At 41.1% G+C, this 23652-nt stretch overlaps 1 protein-coding gene across 1 annotated transcript in view; it reads left to right on the top strand.

Annotated features, from left to right (window-relative positions):
* setd3 (SET domain containing 3, actin histidine methyltransferase) overlaps positions 1-23652 on the top strand; it is a 38898-nt gene that overhangs the window by 11240 nt on the left and 4006 nt on the right. The window contains exons 7-12 of the mRNA XM_072689024.1: positions 11541-11599; positions 13033-13147; positions 14928-15002; positions 17789-17955; positions 19490-19575; positions 23387-23547. Of these exons, the coding sequence (XP_072545125.1) occupies positions 11541-11599; positions 13033-13147; positions 14928-15002; positions 17789-17955; positions 19490-19575; positions 23387-23547 (663 nt within the window). The remainder of the gene's footprint in view (positions 1-11540; positions 11600-13032; positions 13148-14927; positions 15003-17788; positions 17956-19489; positions 19576-23386; positions 23548-23652) is intronic.

The following is a 23652-nucleotide window of genomic DNA, read 5'->3' as shown; positions in this document are numbered from 1 at the left end:
TTCAGCCTCAGTAGCCATGTACAGCTGTACTTTACTCTGCTCAGTGATCAGGTGTGGAAATCAGGTTTTAAAAGGTTTCTCGCCGTTGGCAGCACATTGGAGATGGGTAAAAGGAGCTTTATAATGCCCTCTTGCACCCAATTTCAGGGGCTCTGATAAGCTGCCATTGACATGGCTCAGAAGCTGGCTTGCAGTGGCCCTCTGAGGCCAGCAGGGGGAGCTGTTCATCCCTTAATGAATGTGGCCTTCAACCCAAAATGAACACCGCTTACAGGGCACAGATACTGTATAAGGCCATCTCTTTTATGGCTCTTTTGGAGTCAAATTCAGACTGCAGTTAGGACATTACAAGGCTGGGTTTTCTATGGGTGCTTTTATTAAAGATGATTATAATATTTAATGGTAGTTTTTAAAGTCACATTTTGGCTCTTGTTGCATTTTGAGGGTGTCTTTCTAATTATCAGCTTTGGTTCATTAAAGTAAGCATGGGTAGGTGGGTCTCGGCCCGTTGTTTAACTTTAACAAGTCACCCATATTCGCCATTTGTGTTGGACACCGATGGAATTTGGCCATTGGAAAATACACACTAGTGAGCGAACACACACAGTGACTCTGTGCCCAGAGTGCCTTGCTCAAAGCAAACCCACAACCCTGTCATCAATAGCCTGGTACTCTAACCCCTGATGTGCCACTGCTAGCCTGTTAAAGCAATGTTATGTAGCAATTTGTCTTGTAATCTTTACATGTGTAAAGGATAAACTTGCAATGTAAGTGGGGCAGTGGTGGCTCAGCGGTTAGAGCTCCGGGATGTCGATAACAAGGTTGTGGGTTCGATTCCCGGGCTTGGCAAGCTGCCACTGTTGGGCCCTTGAGCAAGGCCCTTTACCCTCTCTGCTCCCCGGGCGCTGGAGTTGGCTGCCCACCGCTCTGGGTGTGTGTGTGTACTCACTGCCCCTAACACATGTGTGTGTGTGAGTGTGTGTTCACTACCAGATGGGTTAAATGCGGAGGACACATTTCGCTGTACAGTCCACACTGTACAGTGACAAATACGTGCACCTTTACCTTTTTACCTTACCTTTTAATATATAAAAATAATAATACTTATTAAAATATTATAGCATGTCTATGGTCTATCTACCATGACATTTTGATATAGTGTAAAGGCTAACTCCAAGATTCACATTAGGTCATTGCGTTTTTTTATCCAAGCGCAGTTTGGGTGGTGGTAAATGACACTGCAACTGAAGGGGGAGCCCATGAGCAGGTAGCACCAGTTCTTACATAATGCTACTTTAAGAGTCTTTTCTTTAGACTTTGCACAGATGTGCAATTAGCCCACACAGCTTGTCTAGTCCCTGTAGAGAAGTACTGCCAATAGAATAGAATTGACTCTCTGCACGCGCAGATAAACATCATGAACCTGTTGGCACCATGCTGCCTAATGCTAGGCGTGGGCTAGAGTGCTATACAGCCCCCCAGCATTGAGGAGCTGTGGAGCTGTCGAAGAACTGTGCTCTCTGGAATGATGGATGGTGCTCCATCCAATACTTTTGGGATGAGGCGTGGAGTATGGGATGAGGTGGAGGTGTGATCATCCCATCCTCACGAACACTCTTGTTGCTGAATGCAGTCAGATTCTCACAACAGTGTTCCGGAGACAGTGAGACAGTTACTCCAACAAAACCTTGATTTCAGAAGAAGCAATGGATGAGCAGGTGTCCCAGTACTTTTGTCCATATTCCATTAGCATGAACAGTCCTGCTCTCTGAAGCAATCCGTATGAACCACATTGCTCGTGAACGCCGAACGAAGGCTGACTCCCAAGCGGTTCCCTCCTCCTTAGTCCACCTTGTGAGTCATGAAACTTTGGATTCTACACCCAAACAGATCCACATGCAGAGCTGTGCAGAGGCTTTAGGCACTGTTTTCACTGTAGAAGCTCCAGATGCAGGTGAACATAAATCCAGTAATAAATAACAAGAGCTTCTCATTCTGAAGAAAGTTGGTGAGATCTTCTGAGATCTTTAGTCTGAAGAACAGAGCTTGGTTTCTCCTGGACGCCCCCCAGTCCAGCCAGCACAGCGTGGAGGATGTGTTCAATTCCATCATCAGCTGATTTACCATCATTAAGCCCTGATTTAACACAGAAATAGTAATTTATCTGCTGTTTTTATTATTGTTTTAGCATTGTTTACCCGAGTTATGGTGCTGTTGTTTACAGAAACCCAAAACACTACCGCCGTGTGCAGTGTAATACTACCAGGTTCACTAAGAGCTTCGCCCCACAAGCCATCAGGTTACTGAACACCCACCAACATAACGCACAACAGGGTGATCTCAGGACTGTAAGCAAGTGCAATAATCTTAGTATGTTTTCTTCTGTTTTTTTGTTATGTGCATATATAAAAACATATATTCTTATTACTATATATTTTATATATATATTATGCTTATATTATGCTTAGACTGATTTAAGAGACGGATTGAGGGTAAAAATATGTATGGTTATATGCTACTTGTGCCGAAATATCTAAAATACAATTAATTACAGCAGTGAAATGATTATTACGTTATTACTTCTCAATTTAATTTACGTTCCTCAATTTGTGAGTAAGGCTTCGAACGAGCCGATGTGACGCTCTGAAGTGAGGTGCAGATATGACTATTCATTTTAACATGCGTTTGATCAGGCCAATAAATATTAGCTTTGTTTATGTTCCTCTTCTTGGCTATTAAAGAAGCAATAATCTGCTCTGCTCCCCCAAATTTCACTCCGAATGTCTGCCAGTGCTTTTTGTCTCTTTCATTAGATGACTGTCAATTAGGGAAAAGGTAATATTTCACATTATTGTCAAGATAAGCCATCAAATATTCATGGGAATAGTTAATGTATTTGTCATTGTGTCACTGAGTCTATTGACATTTTTCTTTATTAAATGTTTTCTAGTGCTCAGCTGAAGAAGTTGGATGGGGGGGGGGGGTAATTAGGCTGAGCTTTATTGTTTTCCCTACCTCAGCCTTGTCTTAATCAGCTGAATTTGTGCCAATTTGAATACAGTAATATACGGGACAAATAATTAACAGAGGTAATCTCGTATCCTTTGGCTCCTTTCATCAGAGAGTTCATCAGTTTTTTGGGTAGAGCATGTGTGTGGTTGATGCGCTGACAATTTTTTTTTTTTTGGGGGGGGGGGGGGAGGGGGGGGTTCTCCAGATCTGTATCTCTCCACTAGGTGGCAGTAGTTGGTTGTGGATGTATGGAATGAGCTGTAAATCTCAAAAGCTCATCGTTCATCTTAACTTACAGGAGAACCAGAAGTTTCACACTTTTACAGAGGACTAAAACCCCAAGTGAAGTCTCCAGAGCTAAAGGCTAGTCAGTGTCTTTTTTTTGAGTGCACACTTTGGCCCAGTGCAGAGGTAGAGGAGTCAGAAGTGATATGTGCATATAACTGTTTCTTGCTTGGCTGGAGATTTCAGGGGGAGGGTGTCGCTCTGGCCCCTTCGGAGAGTGTCCTGTCCGCACTCTTCCTCTGCTCAGGTTGGAGCCGGTGTCACTGTAATGACTACTGTCAATGTCAGCCTCTCGTCGGAGGCGGCCGCAGATGACCGGGCTGGAAAATTAGCTTGTCGCATCGGCTTTGAATTGAATTGACCTGATTGTACCTTCCGCACATGTTGAGAAAGGAGACTGACACCACCCTGTACCCCCCCCCCTCCCCCTCCGCCTATCCATCCCTCCACCAGTCGCCTTTATTCCACCCCTCCCTTTTTTGCCTGCTTGCTTTGGTCTGCCCAAACCCCCCCCCCACACCCAACCCCCCAATCTGCATTGGCTGGAAAGGCTAGGCCCTCTGTCTGCTGGAATTGGGGGGTCTTTTTTTTAAATATATATATTTTCCCGTCTGAAGAGGGATAGTCTGTTGTCAGCGTCGACTGCCCTCTGAGGCGTATCCGAGTGCCTTTCCTGTCCGCAGGGGACCAATGATCGCTGTGCCGTCCTCACTGGGACTATGCGAGTGTGTGTGTGGGGGAGGTGGACCTCATAAGGTGACCCCCAGTATGCAGCGAATGCAAAGTAACCTTGGTGTGCTGCATCTGCCGCTGTTGATGAGAAATGAATAGGGTCCCTGCGGTACACTCTCGCCACCGCACCCCCCACCCTCCTCCTCGTCCCCGTATCTCACACAAGATATTTGTCTGACCTTCCTGGTGTGGCGAGCGAAATAATGGGTTGACACATCATGCATGACTACATCGTCCACATTACCTTTTTTTTTGTTCTTGTTTTTCTGTTTGGTGATCTAGGATTTTTTTATGGGATCATACAGGATGTCTGAATTTTCAACTGTTGGAAGTTAAAAGGGAAACTCCACCAATATTTCAGGAATCTGAATAATTCAATAAATAAGTTCAATGTGAACCGAGTCAGTCAGAGTGGTTTGGTGTGAAATACCGTGTTCTACAGAAACGTACAGTCAGAATTGTTGACAGTGGTGGTTAATGCAACCAGATGACTGAAGAATTTAAAGCAGTGTTATGCAATAGTTATGCAATAGTGTTTTTTTTTTGTTTGTTTGTTTTTTAGGAGGCTCCTGGGCTCCCCCTACAGTTGGGGAGCATAATTCATGTTTACGGCAGTAGTTTAAAGACTCCTGCTTTCAGCAAAATCTTATACAGTGTACACATGCATTTCTGGACAAGCTGAGAGCTCCAGAAGCTTGATCTGAAGGTAGAGCAGCATGTGGACTGAGGCGGTAGAGTAATACTACAGGATTTTACACTAATATGACTCTATGGGTTGCGCAGCGTTAGACAGCAGTTCTGGAGAGAGGTTGTCCTCCTGCAGCTCTTCCACCACAGTCCCATAGTGCAGTAGCAGTAGCGTTCTGGCCCGGATTGGGAATAATGGAGACGCCGTTCTTCCTGATACAGTCAGTAGAGCATCAGCATGATCCTAAAGCTGCTGGTTTAAGAGATAATTTCCTCATAATGTTGCTTTAATGCATCTAAAAGCTTAATCACTCCAACTAATTACAGGTATGCTGCCTGATGCTTGAGACACTGAGTTAGGATAGTTATGCAAAAAGCTTACAACAGGGTGTTTGGTAAGGCAAAATTAAAAATAGTCCATAACGAAAAAAAATTAAATGAACATTATCTATGAAACTTGGAAGACACATATAGGCCCACTGCGTTGTTTGGGTTGAAGAAATGGTGAGTCCTGATTAGCGCTGGACGATACGACCTCAATCTGGTATCACAATTAATTGAAAGTTTGACCTTGATTGCGCTTAATGAACAATTATGTAAGATGATGATGATCTTTTGAAGGGGGCAGTACATGCACACAGAAAGTGGTGTAAAAAATTAAAAATAATAAATGACAAAGGGCTAGATTTATATTGATTTTAAAGGTTCTGAAAGTCAATTTCATTTAAGGATTAGGTGCCCAGCCATACCTATGGTTCTTATCACCACCACTCCAAATAATTTGGAGTCTCCCAGAGCACCAAACGCACTGTCTGTTTACATCACAACCACTGAAGTTGTGTAGAAGTGTTTGAGTTCCTCTTCAGTTTGTATATTTGTACATTTGAGCTCTAAAGTAATTCAGGATTCAGTTGTATCGTCAGAAGCAGAGCAACCAGGTAGTTACGCTCTAAAGCGCAATTATTAAGACATGAGTGAAACTATAAGACATAAAAAAGTTAAAGACACTACAGCTTACACTACAGGTAACACTCTTACACACCAGAAACACTATAAGACAGAAGTGGGGAAACAAAACATTATATGTGTGTGTGTGTCTGTGTGTGTATGTATGTATGTATGTATGTATATATATATATATATATATATATATATATATACATACACACACACGTGTGTGTGTGACAATTTATGGGCACGCAAATATGTAAATTTATTATTGCTATAAATGAGCTTGATCATTTGAAAAATATGCTGATTTATGCATAGCTAACTTTAAATCAACTGGCAGTGCAGACTGTAATGAAATTCCTTGTGTAATAACTATGTAATAATCGAGTCACTGTATAATTACACATGAATAGTATAGTTGAATGGCAGTAACACCTCTAGATCTCTAAGGGTAGAAAACCTAAACTGAAAGATGGCCCATCAGCAATGCCTGTTTTTAAAGAAGGAGGAAAATCGATGCAGATTTAGCTGTAAAATGCCTACGGATGTTCCTCATGGCGGCTCCCTGTAACACTGGCCGCTGATTCAGGTGGGCCACGGACCCCGCAAAGCCCTCGGAGGACTCAAAGCCCTCCTCCTGCAGACCAGCGGCCAATTAGCTGTTTCCCATCGGCTCGTTAAAGAAATCTGGAGCTCGGCGTGAGAGCTTTTGTTTTTTAATTGATTTACAGGACACCCCCGCAATCCCCCTCCTAGCCCCACCCCCCTCCCTTCCCGGCCACCACACGTGGTGCCAGTGTGGGCTGCTGTAGCACATGATGAATTACCTCTCTCTGGTGATGCTAATGCATCAAGAGCTCGAGCTGCAGAAGACCCCACCCCACCTACCTCCCTTTTTTCCCCTCTTTTTTTACCCAAAAACTCCACCCTCATCAGCTACACCACCTACATCCACCTCTGGACCCCCTTGTTGCCAGTTTCGTTCTGTCATGTGATGCTTTATCTTTTTGTTTACTGGCTTTGATGATTTTGGACTCTTGGATGTCTGTCCTGTTCGGACAGAACTGCCCCCTGAAGAGGGCGGCACCGTCTCCCCAGAGCTTTGCTGTTCCACTCAACTAATTATTGCCTTAATTGAGTCTATTAACATGTCCAGGTGCTCCAAGGTTGCCGATCTCAGCGGGCTGAAGATACTATTAATCCGTCTTTAACCTTTTAAACCCTGAGTGCTTGTGAACGGGCCCACACTTCAGTTCCTTACTCTTATAACTCTACTCTCATAGCAGTAAAGAAATAATAAGAGTAAAATTTAATAGCTGATTAATAAGCTAGGGGTGACCTGTCAAGACTGTCAAGGGTCTGTGTTACGATTGGAGACCCCCCTCCCCCGCTTCCTCCCATTTCCGTCAGCTCTTTAATAGACGTTATTTATTATTTATTTATTTTTGGACATGAAACCCTGCACAGCTTCATACACTCAAACCCCGACCCTCGCGGTCTCGGTTTCAGCTGGCTTTACCCGCCGCCTATCTTTTAATGGTTGTCTATCAGGGGTTTATGAGCAACTCTTCAAAGCTGCTCTGTGGACGGGGCAGTCCTTCAGCACCCTTTTGAAGGAGAAAGGGAGGGGTGATAGGGGATAGAACGGCAGTGATTGGTCAACAGAGTTGGTAACTATACAGAACAAAACATGGACAGTAGAGTTTTTTACCTTGATCTTGTTCAGGTAATTTTAGGCTATTTCTATTGGTCCATTCATTATGAACTTTTGAGCCAGTGTGAACTGGTAGACTTCCCAGCTTGCCAATTCAGAGCTTTGTCTTCCCATGTTCTACAGTATCACCAGCACTGGGAGGGTGAAGGCCAGCACATGCTTCCTCCTTGGAGGGGAACAGTAGCTTAAAATTCTTAATCTGCATTTGTTCAGTAATTGGGTGATGGGACCAGTGCAGAGTGCATGCTAGCCCTGATCATTTTCTGTCATTGGCACTTTTATTTATTCATTAATTTATTTATTTCTGTTATATAATTTTAAAACAGCAATGAAGGAAGATGAAATTACTGTAAGCTGTCTGTCATCATGACTGACCATTACGATCTACCATAAGCTTAAGAAATTCACACCCCTGTCCAGTAGGGGGAGAACGTTCAAATAAAATTTACGTCTTAGGTTCTTGTTTTTGAGCTTACATGTGTAACCTCACTGTCTAATGGCATTGCTTGGCTGTATCTTCTAACTCCAGGCTTCTTTCTGTTCCTTCAGTTGTTTATTCTGCTGTGGGTGTCAGATCTTTCAGTTCAGAGCTTTTCTTTTTATATTATCTCAAATTTCTGCTCACTTTCCTTTTTTCCCCTCTTTTTTCCCCAGCCCTGGGTTTGTGAAAGAGGCTATATAAAATTCTTATTTATTTACTGTTATTTTTATTATTAATAATAATATTTTATAATGCTATGTGCAGTTGCAAAAAAAATGTATTTAAAATAAATTAAAATAGCAGGTAATGATGGATTGTAACAGACAGATAAAGAGAGAGTCTAATGCAAGGTCCGGGCCAACGCTTAGACAGTTGCGCCATTTGTGCAACGATCTCGCAATATGTGAGATTTTTACAGATTGCAATACACTACATGAAGCCTAGGGGGCGATATGACTTTTTAATTGTTAAACAAACAAAAAAAAATGTAACTGGATGAAGACCCAAATGTACAGTTCTATGAGATGATCAGTCAAGTAACGGTCACTTGTGGAGGTGGTAATCGGTGGCAGTTCGAGAAGATGCTTCTTGGCGCTTCTTCTCTTTCTGCTGTTGCCTCAGTATTTAGGCCTGTGCGTAACCGGCCACCCTTCGTCTGCCCCTGAGTGGGTTGCACCTTGGCCAGCGAGAATGGGCTGGAGAAGACGTCAGAGTGGCTGCAGGCAGGGTCAGGAGGGGCGGAGGAAAGAGCTGGTTAGACGGCAGCTCTCGCTCCCCTGTAGGCCTGAATCAGCATCAAGGCTGGACCTGCCTGCTGCAGCTCCACTGCGCCGGGCCATGGGCAAGACTGAGACGTGACCACACGCCTACCCTTAGCACAGCACTCACAGTCTCAGTATGTGAGTGTGTGTGTGTGTGTGGCAGACCAGCAAGGGGTAGTACAGGGCTCAATTAGTGTCAGTGAAATTGATTAATGGGAAGAGACATGGAAGGTAAAAGTTAGCTACCACCTCTGAGTGGTTTCATTTCATGCTTATCCTACTCTTTGAGTGTGTATAATTATACTGTTTGATATGCGCATGTACCGCCACCTCTAAAAAAAAAAAAAAAAAAAAAAAAAGGGAGAGGGAAAGGGTGGTCTGATGTCAGCATTGAACATCTTTGTAAGCCAAAACTGTTTCTTATAGCTATAACTAAATTAAATAATATATTATTATTTATACTATAAAATTATTATTATTATTATTATTATTATTATTTATATTAACATGGGAAAATGTGAAACATTTATTTAAAAAAAAACTTAAATGGGGTGATAAATATTTATGAAATATAATAAATATAATACAATACAATATACATGAAATAATTTTTTTAATATAAATTAATTAATTGTCATTTAAAAAAATAATATATAAAGGAGACATCATAATTGTAATTGTATTTATTATAACAAATTTAATGTTCAAGCAAAATTGACAACTAAGCATGCAATAATATTTAAGTATTGAAATTAAATAAAATGTGTAATCATAATTGTATATTATTATTATTATTGTCATTATGACCAAAAACAAAAATGACAATTATTTTACACCTAAACATGCTTTTTGTACACATTTAACTAAAATAATTTGCTTTAAATGATAAAATCTTAAAGTGCTAGATATAATAAAATTAATACGCGAAAATATTTTAAGAGGCCCTAAAGGGAAAACTGTGTTTATCTCAGCATAATTAAATAATAAGAGTTCAGTACATGACCTTGACAAACTGTAACCCTCAAACAGCTCAGACATCACCAAAACAGAGCTGCAACAGTCGTGTTATATAACAGTTTTGCCTCATTATACTTATTATACTCCCATAATTTGCATAAACTCCACCCACTAGCTCTAGTCAAGGCTGGTGAATCTGTATATTCTTATTGCAACTTCGGGAGAATATGGTGGTGGTGTTACTGGAGTGCAGCTCATCACCACCAGACTACCTGTTGTACGAGTTGCTCCGGGAACGAGGCTTCGGGGCTGCGGATTCTCCTGTACCAGTGTCCGCAGAAGAGGAGCTCAAACTCTGTGCGTGTGACGAACCCAAACCCAGAGAAGCAAATGAGTATCTGTGCTAGACTAAAAGCTAACCCCTGCCGACCAGCTGTATCGTATAGGCCAGTTAACTGCACTCCATAAATCCGGATAGCAGCAATTACAATGTTCTTGTTGCAGTGCTAACAAGCTATGCTATGCTATGTGGTGTTATGGTGCTCATAAAACTTTTCAGGGGCAAATCAACATGTTTTATTAGGAGGCCAAATAACGGGGTGGTAAAAAGGAAACTGCTTCTGGGTAAATTATACCCCAACTAAAGTCAGAGCTTATATTTAGACATTAATAAACAAGTTAAGGCAAAATAAATAATAAATGCATACTGTGGCACTTTGAAAGCTAAACTAATTACATAAATATTTATTATTATTGTTATTATTATTATTATTAAGTGTTTACTAAATTAAACAAAAAGTCTTAAAATGTAAATAATAAAATAACAAATAAATAATCTTTAATCTTTTTATTCAAAAATCTTGAATCAAAAAGCAAATAATACATAAAATCCAATGCGAACTCGTTAACGCTCTCCTCTATGAATGCAATCAAAACCTCACAGCAATGTGCCTCCAAAATCTTGTGGAAAACCTTCTTCTGTGGACTGTCTCCACAGAAGAAGAAAAAAAAAGCAGGTTTTTATTTTTTTGGGACTACCCTTGTTTTCGGAAGAAGCAGTGAATGAGCAAGTGTCCCATTACTTTTGTCCAGACAGCGTGGTGTTGGCTGTAGGGCAGTTTGATCATTTGGTCAGTGTGACGCAGTGATCGTTTGATTAATGCTAATGATCTTGGTGCACAAACGTAAGGTGATGAATTGCTTTTCCGCTCCCACTGAGACTGTAGCCGTGTGTGTGTGTGTGTGTGTGTGTGTGTGTGTGTGTGTGTGTGTGTGTGTGTGTGTGTGTCCTCAGTGTGGAGCGCGGGGCTTCATTTAGTAGGACGAGGAGAGCCACACACACAGCCTAGGGAGCACCTGGGTGGGGAGAAGTGCTGCATGGTTCTCGTTCACATTCATTCCTACGTCTATTTTTATGACTCATTTTGCATGTTCAGGAGGGCGCTTCAGTCTGGCTGAGTTGGACCCTGGCATTCTTTGCAACCCCCCCCCATATCTCTCCTCTCCACAGGAATGCAGTTTTTTTAGCCCCTCCATGACACCCGCTGCAAATGAGCCCTTGGAGGGAGTTGGCCTGTTCCTTTAAATGTAGATTTCTGTGGCACCAGTGGCTCTCTGTCACCCAAATTGATGAAGCAGATTTATGACGGCTGCTGGGCACAACAAATTAAGTTGACAGTGATGTATGGGGGGCTAATGCCACAATGATCCCTCAGTACCACCGCTGGACGCTCCTACCTTCTCCACGCTCTTGTTAGGATCTGTTAGGCAGCCACATAATGAAATTCCACTGACTGATTTGTGTGTGTGTGTGTGTGTGTGTGTGTGTGTAATGTTTTTTTCCTTCCCCCTCTCTCTTTTTTCCCCTCCATCCCTCATTTTTTTTATTTTTCCCTCCTTTTCTTTTGTCTCTCCTTTCTCCTCGCCACCATCCTCTCTGCTCGTCACCTTCGATCCCCAGACTCATCCCAACGCCAGCAAACTGCCCCTGAAGGATGCTTTCACCTTTGACGACTACAGGTTGGTTGGAACGTCCTACCGCACTTCCCGAATTGGAACTTTCCTCCTCTTTGACTCCTTAAAGAAGAGGGAAGGAATAAAATTAAACAAAAAAAAAAGAGGGAGAACTGCACAGGGTGGCTGTAAGGAAATGAAATGGCCTCTTAAAACGAGGCGTTTGTTCTCATTGTTCTTTCATTAGCACCAAATTATCTGTAAGGGAATTATTTATCATTGGTCCCCTTTTATCTTCGGATTGTTGAGCATGATGCAAGTTTTTGCTCCCGCTGGGCAATGTGTGAAAGGAGTGAAATAGGATCTTGTCATAGATAATGCTGGAGTTTTTAGTGGCCTCAGATTTTCCTGATCTTTATTAATTAGAACGGGATCATTTGTAGAGGTAAGGCGGCGTATTCCGCTCTCCGAGGATGAGCAGCAGCTGTCCTAAAGCCATAGTCATACCTGGGCTGGGAAAGTACATATGTAACCAGGCTGATTGATTGGTGTAAGACTGCCTAATTTCAATCATAATAATCTGTGTATTAATCTTTTGTTATTACCATTTCCTGGTAAATCACAGTAGTGAAGGATTCTTACACTCTATAGTCAGTAATTTAACCGATTAAATTGCAAGGACCTGTTTGTGACCCACAGACACCGAGTAGTTGCTGAGGGATGCCTCCTAAGGTTTATAACTGGCTAATAAAGCTGTGGTTCTTGGAGTGAATTCAAAGATAACTAAGCAGTACTGGAGCCGGGTTAGGTTAGGGATTTCCTCGGCCAGGTGATAAAAAGATAACCCAGATTGAAAGGTCATAGCTAACATGTATTACTCCACAGGATCCAGCCAATCACAGAAAACCCATCACATCACACCATATTTTCAGGATTAAATACTGGATTAAAGCAAATAATACATAAAATCCAATACGAACACGTTAACACTTGTCTGTGAATGCAATCAGATTCTCACAGCAATGCGCCTCCAAAATCTAGTGCAGATTCAGACCGCATTAAAATCACAATTTTTAAGGCATTTAGCTGACGCTCTTATCCAGAGCGACTTACAAGGTTACTCGTATTACAGAGGTGGGTCAGTGTAGTGTTAGAAGCCTTACCCAAGGACTGTTATTGGTGTAGCGCGGCATAGTCCCCAGACCGAGAATCGAACCCTAGTCTCCCACGTGGTATGGCTGCTCACTGGCAGGTAGTGGTGTTATCTGTTGCGCCACACCAACCACAGATTCATACTGGGTACATATCTCTCCACACTTATTGCTGTCATACTGTAACAGCTACACATTGCAGATTCATACTGGATTAAAGTCACTCCACAATAACAAAAGCAAAAAGGGGAAAGTGATATTGGGCCAATTCTAACACATCTGCAGGTAAAACTAATCCACCTCTGATAGGGCTTTGATTGGTGGAAGTAATGGTCCTCTATATCTTAGGTGGGCCGTGTCATCTGTGATGACCCGTCAGAACCAGATCCCTACAGAGGACGGCAGTCGGGTCACCCTGGCTCTGATTCCACTGTGGGACATGTGCAACCACACCAATGGCCTGGTGAGTCCACACACATTCATCAGGATCTAAAAGCACGTTCACTTACAGTTTGCTTCCAATCCAAAACTAGACACTGGCACTGACTGATGTATGTCATATATATATATATATATATATATATATATATATATATATATATATATATATGAAATGGGGCAACGACAACATTTGGGTACCTTCAGAGCCTTCCAAAGGGTGGTTCTTCTATGGCATCACTCCAAAGAACTCTAAACTCTGTTACAAAAATTTGATTCTATGGTCTTTATATGAATATATATATATATATATATATATATATATATATATATATATATATATATATATATATATATATATATATATATATATATATGTATACAGTGTCCTTCATTACAGTAAATCAGGTGAGCTGCTGGTGGAACTGAACTATATAGTGTCTGGAGTTCAGCACCTAATCCTGTGTTCTTCTACTCAACATCTCAATAACTTTACTTACCAACAGTAGTCACTCTCACTGACCACTGACTTGTTGTTGTTTATTTGGGTTTATTCTAATGTTATATAGAGTTAATAACAGGTAGACACTCTCACCAACCACTGATTATTTAACATTAGAATAAACCCAAATAAACAAAGTCAGTGGTTTTACAGGTAGACACACTCACTGACCACTGACTTGTTGTTGTTTATTTGGGTTTATTCTAATGTTATATAGAGCTTTTTAGGTAGACACTCTCATTGACCACTGACCTTATGTTTATTTGGGTTTATTCTAATGTTATATAGAGCTTTTTAGGTAGACACTCTCATTGACCACTGACCTTATGTTTATTTGGGTTTATTCTAATGTTATATGGAGATTTTTAGGTAGACACTCTCATTGATCACTGACTTTATGTTTATTTGGGTTTATTTTAATGTTATATATAGTTAATAACAGGTAGACACACTCACTGACCACTGACTTTGTTTATTTGGGTTTATTCTGATATTATATCGTTTTTCAGGTAGACACTCTTACTGACCATTGACTTTTATTTTTTTTTATATATATATATATATATATGTGTGTGTGTGTGTGTGTGTGTGTTATGTATTTGTGAATTGCGTATTATGGGTATATGTGAACAAGCTGTTTGTAAGAAAACCTCCAAAGTAATTCTGTTTGGTGTTGATTGTGCCGGCGTCTCAGGGGATATTTTATATTTATTAGAATAATTTGTATTTGATTGCATTCAGAGACTCCTGCCACAGAGCAATATATCGCTTTCTTTCATTTGTGTGGGAAAGGCATTTATATCCTACAATGAATTTTTGTTTTGAATTGTCATATGTTCTGGAAATGAGAGTCATTAAGGTGCTTAATGAAACGGCTTCCTGCTATTCCCCTGGTTTAGGTTTAATAAAAATGTATGGTTTCTGTAATAGTTTTGTTTATCATGAAGTTGACAATTTAGCTAGGCTTTATTAAATTGTATTAATTTCTTGGTTTTCTGTGATTGGATTTCGCAGGTACATATTTGTTGGTACATGCACTGATTAGTGGGTTATAACTTAAAATGTGTTTAAGCCTCTTAATCTGTTTGTTTTTTCCCCCCTCTGGTAATAAGTGACATGACAGAGCGGCCTTGTATTGTTTGTTGTGTATAAGGTTTTTTTAATTGAACAATTAATACTTTTAAAGCTTTCCTCCACGCTGACAGAGTGTGTAGGAATACTAAACTAACAGCATTATCTCCAGATTGTATGTTGTTACTTTAGAGTGATCGTATCTGATCTCACTGCTTTTTTTCGCCTTCAGATTACAACTGGTTACAATCTGGAAGATGACAGATGTGAGTGTGTCGCTCTACAGGACTATAAGGAGAATGAGCAGGTGAGCATTACATGGAGCCCTTCTGAAAGCTTCTTCCTTGCATACAGGGCAGCGTTATATATGGATACTTCTTTAAAGTAAATCAGGTGAGCTGCTGGTGGGACTGAACTATACAGTGTCTAGAGTTCACAAAGAAGATCAGCGCCAAATCCTGTGTTCTTCTAATTAACATCTTAATATTACCACTGACATGTGGTTTATTTGGGTTTATTCTAATGTTATATAGAGTTTTACAGGTAGACACTCTCACTGACCACTGACTTTATGCTTATATGGGTTTATTCTAATGTTATATAGAGGTAATAGCAGGACAACATTCCCCCTAACCACTGACTTTGTCTGTTTCAGTTTATTCGGATGTTATATAGTTGTACTGGTAGACACTCTCACTGACATCTGACTTTATGTTTATTTGGGTTTATTCTAATGTTATATAAAGTCAGTGATCAGTGAGTGTGTCTACCTGTAAAACTCTATATAACATTAGAATAAACCCAAATAAACAGAGTTTTACAGGTAGACACACTCTCTGATCACTGACTTTATGCTTATTTGGGTTTATACTAATGTTATATAGAGTTAATAACAGGAATAAACCCAAATGTTTTACAGGTAGACACTGACTGTCTACCTGACTGACTATTGACTTTATGTTTATTTAGGTTTATTCTAATGTTATATAGAGTTAATTACAAGTAGACATTCTCACTGACAACTGACTTTATGCTTATATGGGTTTATTCTAATGTTATATAGAGTTTTACAGGTAGACACTCTCACTGCTGAGAGAGACCGTTGCACTTTACTAAATTCAAAGCAGATTTAGCTTTATTATAAACTATAATTCAGTGTTACTACATCCATCTCGGTTCAGGTTTCCATTCACATGCTATTGCACTTTCTTTTTTTTCCTGCTCACGGTCGTGTGATGCGTTTATCAGCCGTTGGCCATTACAGAGGCCCGTGGGTAATATCAGAGCGGAGGCATTCAGCTCCAGCCATAGAAAGAGAGGATAGGGGGGCACAAGCTGACAGACCAGGTAGATTCCCACCCCCCTCCATCCCCCACCCCCCCTTCACAGCAGAATACGAATTATTTGATAAGATTTGGGGAGACAGCCAGTAGAAGAAGAAAGGAGCTATGGAGGCCGCGGTGTGGGACGAGGGCGGAGGGAGGGTTCGAGAGTGTCTCTCTGTGCCAAGCCTTTTGATCCCTGATTCCTGCCGCAGATTTCACATGGGGCCTGAACTCGCAGCAGTGGCTGAAATCAGAACTGCTTCGTTCACTTGCGCTCTCTCTCTCTCTCTCTTTCTCTCTTTTTCTCTCTATATCCAGCTCTCCTCTTTCTTTATCTGGCCCTCTCTTCGGCTCGCTCTGTGCTGCACTATCTGTAAGTGTTATACGGGGGAGGGAGACGTGAGTGGGGTTTGGAAGGGGACACAGCTGCAGCTCCAGAATGATGGAAGTTAGGTTTTTGGGAGTCAATCTGTCTCGAGTCTGGGAAAGACTGAGCAATATGGCAAAAACAACACCATCATGGTAGAGTTGACCTGATTAACAGTAGTATCGGGTTTGTATCTGTTGCAGTTGCTGTCTAGATGAATGATTTGAATGGCAGGAAACGCAGCGTTTCGGACTTTAGGATACATAACCGTAAACACAGACTCCCTCTAACCCATGTTGGATCAGTCCCGGTGGGTTTAACGCAAGGGAAACTGTGTTCCCCATGTAGATAAGCCGTTTCGGCCTTATTGGCCCTAATGGCCCTCACTTTTTGTCCTCTTGTTCTGATGTTCTGAGCACTCAAACCTTCCAGATGTTTAAACCACATTTGCAGCAGTAGTTATTTAGGCAAACCTGTTCTTCATGCCAAGGAGGGCACATCGCTGAACATTAGGCTGAGTGTTGAAAGTCAGTATACCCAGAGAAAACCTTCAATGGGACATTTGTAGAAGAAAGCAAAGTGCCACCAGAATTTAGATGGGCTCGCAGCTTATCTAGTCCCCGTAGAGAAGTATTGCCAATAGAATAGGACTCTCTGGAGCAGATAAACATGAACCTATTGGCCCCATGCTTCCTAATGTCAGACATGGGCTATAGGGGTATAAAGCCCCCTGCATTGAGCTGTGGAGCAGTGGAGGAACTGTGTTGTTTAGAATGATGGATGCTGCTCCATCCAGTACTTTTGGGATGAGCTGGAGAGTTGAGGATGAGGTGGGGTGGTGAGCATCCAACATTCTGACCTTACTAATGTCTCTCGTTGTGGAGCAGTGGAGGAACTGTGTTCTTCTGAATTATGGGGCTTTATCCAATATTTTCAGGATGAGGTGGGGTGGTGATCATCCAACAGCCTGAATGTATTCAAATCCTCACAGCAATGCTCCTCTGAAATCTAGTAGCTACTCCAACAAAGGCAGGAGCAGCTCTTATATATCCTCGATTTTTGGAAGAAACGATGAAGAAACAGGTGTCCCAATACTTTTGTCCATATTGTGTATAGCGGTTCAGTCCTTTCTCATTAGTCAGTGCAGATCACCTCCTGCACAGCCTTTTGACCCTAATGTGAATCTGGCAGTGGTTCTTTACATTGTGTCCTGATGTTATGGTGAACTGACCAATGGAAATGCTCCATAATGACCTGGTAAAAAATCTTTTTACATAGACTTCTATTAAAAGTTAAGAAGGTTTTTTTCCTCCTCCTGTGAAGTTGATATTTTGAAGCTGTGGGGTTTTTGCTTGGCTGTGACCGTATGCAATGTCTCTTACGATATCTGTTCCGTTCCAGATCTACATATTCTATGGTACAAGATCCAACGCAGAGTTCGTGATCCACAACGGCTTCTTTTTTGAGGACAACGCACACGACCGGGTGAAGATTAAACTGGGCGTCAGCAAGAGCGAGAGACTGTACGCCATGAAGGCTGAGGTTTTGGCCCGTGCTGGAATTCCAGCGTAAGACATTTAAAACACTATCTCTGCATATTTAAATGTCCATATATTTGTGGACACCCATTTTTATGAATGCTTTCCGCTTTTCTACATTGCATCCATTGCTGACACAGGTGTGCAAATGCATACACACGCACACACACAAACACAAACACGCACACACACACACACACACACACAGTTAGAAATGAACCTATTGGCACCATGCTGCCTAATGCCAGGCGTAGGCTAGAGGGGTGTAAAGCCCCCCATCATTGAGCTGTGGAGCAGTTGAGGTACTGTGTTCTCTGGAATGATGGATGGTGCTCCATCTAATACTTTTGGGATGAGCTGGAGGGTTGAGAATTAGGTGGGGTGGTGATCCTCCAACATCCTGACCTTACTAATGTCTCTTGTTGCTGAATGCAATCAAATCCTTACAACAGGGCTTTCAAATCTAGTAGAAAGCCTTCTTCCCTGGACAGTAGAGACAGCTACTCCAACAAAAGCAGGATAACCTTCTGTTTTAAGACCTTTGAAACAATGAATGAGGAGGTGTCCCAATACTTTTGTCCATATGGTGTATGAGTGTGAAGCTATGAATTTGAGTTTCTTTAGAGTCAGATCTTTGTTACAAACATGATTCTTTATAAACCCTACATGGTTCTTCTATGGCTTTAATACCAAATGCTTTCAGAAGTGCAGGCACCTCCTCCACACAAATGGAGATAACTAGAAATGTATGGCTGTATAGATTTTATGGAAAGTTCCAGGTCCGCATTTTGTGTTTGTCTGGTTTTATTGAGTTACACACAGCATTGTTGGTAACTTGCTTATAATCTCTTTCTCAAATTCTCAACAAAAAAGTACAGTCCATTTCTTTTCTGACTTGTCGCATTAGCTACTCTGATGGTGACGTTGATGTTTTCAGACCACACTTATATCCGTGTTCTCAGAGTTTAAACTTCAGGCGGTGTTTGGACAGATCTGACAGTGGTTATTTTCGCTGTCTGTGTGAAGGGTTAATCTTTCCCCTATTGAATCCATTCTATATGAAGCACAGGGCATGGGGTAATTGAATTGCTGTGCAGCAAAGCCTCTGTAATGTATTTGCAGTGTAATATTGTCGACTCGATCGCCCGTGTATTGTCTCGCTGATCAATAGCCTGAAATTTATGAAAACGCCGCCCGTCCAAAATTACCTTTTTGATTCAGCTCAAGCGATCGCTCGCCTTTTCATCCAGTGTCGGAATCAGTGAGGAAAAGGCCACGGATATGCTCCGGTAATTAAATGGTAAATTATAAATGATTGAGTGTGTTTTTAAAAATGCATCGGGTTCGGTGGCCTCTCATCACTTCAGATCAATCAGTTGTCATGTGAGGGGGAGCTGCTGCGTGCTCCGTTACAGGCAGGAGGCTTCCATTAGCTCCTGCCTGCCCCACCTGCTGGAGTTAATTAGGGTTTAATTCTAGGGTGGGGGTGTGGGGGGTGGGGGGTAAAAAGGCCCTCACTGTAAAGCCTCACTTTGAACCCTTTCTGCTCCTCTAACTCCTGCAGGTCCAGTATCTTTGCCCTGCACTGCAGTGAGCCGCCCATATCCGCACAGCTCCTGGCCTTTCTGCGGGTCTTCTGCATGACTGAAGGTAAGAGTCAGAGCTGCGGGAAGGTGACACTTTCAAAGAGCTGATAGTCATGATATCTATTAATGGCTGATTATATATTTGTTATACTGGTATTGGTGGTAAAAATGACCTTGATTTGTGGTTTTCATAGTGTAGACTAGTAATTTCATTAATATTGAAATGTTGTTCTTAAATAGCCAACTTTGAAGCTTAGTAGTGTTTTACTAAAATGAAAATTACAGTCAATATTAAGTTGAGAGTGAAAATAAAGTTAAAAAAATAAATCTATCTTAAATACCTTTTTAGAATAGAAATATGTTTAGCATGGCATTGATTATATATATATATTATTTTATTTATTTATTTATTTTTTATTTTTTATATTATTCAAATACTGTCTTATACTGAGCACAGGGGGTTTTATTCAAAATGTGCTGAACTTTATCCATTTAAACCAGTATAATTACTCATTACTGTAATAATTATATTACAGTGTTTTTAAAGCACTGACAATATCTCCGGTATGCTAAGAAAAGCATACTGTGTATCACGAGAACTAAATTGATCATAATACGATAAGTATTGTTAAGACAAGTGTTGTTAAGGTTTGTTAAAAATATAATTTTTATTTCATTATTGATTTAAAATGTTTTAAAAAGACAAACTGAGCAGAACGTTTACATTAAAACACTTGCCATCAGCAGCCGGAGTCAGGTAGAGCACAATTGTCTCTCCAGGTAGTCTAACCACTCTTAAAGTTGGGTTGGTTGCCCTTTATCTGGTGGGGTGAAGCTGGGACCCAGCGGTTGCCTCCGAACGTGTCGGCTGCCCGGCAGTGCTGCATCGGCGGCGGGTTTAAAGGAGGTGATGGCTGACTTCACATGTATTGGAGAAGACATGCGTTAAGTCCTTACCTCCTGGTTTTGGCAGCTTATAGACAGCTAGTGCTCGGGGAGTCCCAAACGGGTGGGTTAATTGGCAGTACCAAATTGGGAGAAAAAGGGAAGAATTTGGCAAATTATATAGATTTGATTAAAGCTTCTTGGGGTTGTACCCTCTCTTGATGGTTTGCATGAGCAGTGGCACTGGTAGATAGCTCTATTTACTGCTGCCCAAACTGCTGAAAGCCTCAGGAATCGCAGTTTGAGATGTTCAGTTAAATTAATATAGAAAACAGCAGAAAAATTATGCATCGCTCAACTATCGTCAAATTGCACTCCTCAGACCTCTGAGAACATCTGATTTCACAGATCTTTAGGGTTTACTGATGTTCTGATAACTATATCAGAGAGCCCCAGTCGTGCCCCATCGTCCCTCCCATCCAGCACCATCGCAGTCAGTGGAGCATCAGCATATTTCTGAAGCTGCTATATTTAGGAATCATTGCTACATAATGTTGCTTCACAAACGCCAAATTGCCCAAGCTTTAGTCGGAGCCCATCCTAGCAGCCCTGGGCCACAGTCACCCTGCTGCACCTGAGCTGCTCCACCTCTTTCCACGGCAGATACCTTACCCAACCCTACATGCGGCGAGAGAGTCGGGAAACCGGCTGCGCGAATGTCCCTAAGGTGTTTTAATTGATCGAGACAGTCACACAGCTGTGTGGAAGGAGCGATCCAGAGGCAGTGAAATATTCATCGACACATATGCAGAAAGAGTTTGTGTCATAAATCCCATGAAGCAAGGCCGTGTCCTCTGGCAAAGACCTCTTAAGGGTGAGCCCATATATTATTCAGGGTTTGAATGTTAATTTTTTAAAGGAGGCGCGGGCCCTGTAGTAGAGGCTCACTTTTACACATCTGACATGATGCAGAGCACCGCACACATCAAGTACTCATTCACCCAGCCCTTTCATCTCGTTAGCAGGCGTGTAATCATACCTTACGTAATGTCTCATCACTCGTCAGGGCTGCCGCCTCACTGCTAAAACACACGTGCTCTCTCTCTCTCGTACACACACACACACACGTATGGGCACACACAGGTTTGTTTTTATACCTTGTTAAGATGTGGGTTTGTGCATTTCCGTCTGTAGATCATTACTGTTGGAGCGAAATGTTTATATGTGTATCTTTATTTTTGTCTTGTTTTATGTTTTATTTCACATTTATTACTAAGCTCTTTAAACCCTTTAAAAGTTAGTGATCCAGTAATTATTAATATCACCACTATATCACCAATATCGCCAATTATTAATATCACCACTACATCACCAATATCACCAATTATTAATATCACCACTATATCACCAATATCACCAATTATTAATATCACCACTACATCACCAATATCACCAATTATTAATGTCACCACTATATCACCAATATCACCAATTATCACCACTAAACCCTTTAAAAGTTAGTGATCCAGTAATTATTAATATCACCACTATATCACCAATATCACCAATTATTAATATCATCTTTTACTAATTATGTAAAGCTGCTTTGTGACGACAACAGTTGTAAAAAGCTATACAAATAAATTTGACTTGACTAATTATTCCAAACAGAAAAGTTTTTTTTACAGTAAACATCCCTCCAAAAGATGTTATTAATAAATAATAAATATTATTTTACAATAAATATAATAAATCTGGCAAATATTTAGAATATAAATAAAATTAAGATGTTTATATTTTTATATAAAATATAAATACAGTGAGAAAATTTAGAAATCAATACATATTATTCCAGTGATATTAAGAAGTATTATTCCAGAAGGTGAAAACATTATAAATGATTAAAAAAAAGTATTATTCTAAAAGCCAAAACTACTTTTAGAACACCTTCCATTTTTTTAGTAGTCAGTGCTGCCTGCCCCACACAAGCCTGCTTTGCTTGTTTTGCCATCTTAGCGTTGACTTTCTTCCAGCCGGTTCACCTGCAGGCAAACCTGCAGCTCCAGGTCTTCTCACAGCTGAAGCTGAGACCTGGTCCAGTGTTAAGATAACCTACCAGGTGTTGTCATGTGAGCTGCCGATCACACAAGGTGTTGACTCTCAGAAACTCGTCTTCTGATGATGTTGTGGATGCGAGTCTGTCAGACCTCTTCCTGTACCAGACCCCTTTTTTTTGGTGAAGGAAACTGTCCTCACAACATTCTAACACCCTAAATTTTCTAAAAAGCCCCCCACCCCCCAAATCTACATAATTGTTTAGTTTTTAGTTCATTTTACTCAAAAGCCCACGGCAGTTTGCTGCCTAAGTTTGTAATATTTGAAGTCGTAGGACTTTGTACTATTGCAAGTTATTCAATGGACTTGTCAATAAAACAATGGAAAATTGGGAGTGTTCTCAGAAGTGAAAACTAATCAAAATGGGCCCTAAAATAGAACCCTGTGGCATACCACAAAACCTGGTAAACTAAACAACTTATTTATGTGGTTTACCAGGTTTTGTGGTGTACCCGAGGGTTCTATTTTAGGGCCTATGAAAGTGCTAATAAGGAGTAAGTAATAAAAGTTTGGTAAAGGCTGTGAAGGGTTTTTAACGATTGACTTTACTATTTTCAGTTTCAGCAATTAATGGAAGATTTTAACAGAGTAGAAGTGCAATATTTGTGGGGAAAAATGGCCCCAGTCAAACCCTCTAGTATCAAAGGCTAAAGAGCTAACAGTATAACTGTTGATGATGATACAAGGGTAGTGGTGGCGTAGTGGTTAAAGTATTGTCTTATTGATCCACAGGGTTCTGAGTTTGATACCCTAGTTCACTTCAGCTGCTACTGTTGGGCATTTGTTTAAGGGGAACCTTAACAGTATTTGTAGCCTGGCTGAGCTTTGCAGTGCAGCTCAACCACTGAGGTGTTTGTGATGTTCCACGTCTGCAGAGGAGCTGAAGGACTACCTGGTGGGTGACCATGCCATCAACAAGATCTTCACGCTGGGGAACACAGAATTCCCTGTCAGCTGGGAGAACGAGATCAAGCTGTGGACCTTCCTGGAGACGAGAGCCACTCTGCTCCTCAAAACATATAAAACCACATCTGAGGTACTTCAATATGCATCCGCCGCTTGGTTCTTGGTTCTGCATAAATTGTAGCTATTTTAGCCAGAAAACATCATTATGTGGTTTCCAGTTCCTCAAGCGTAGCCT

Source organism: Salminus brasiliensis, chromosome 10, assembly GCF_030463535.1.
Source record: "Salminus brasiliensis chromosome 10, fSalBra1.hap2, whole genome shotgun sequence".
NCBI lineage: Eukaryota > Metazoa > Chordata > Actinopteri > Characiformes > Bryconidae > Salminus > Salminus brasiliensis.
Note: the sequence above shows the minus strand (reverse complement) of the source record. Positions and strands in the feature narration are given on the sequence as shown.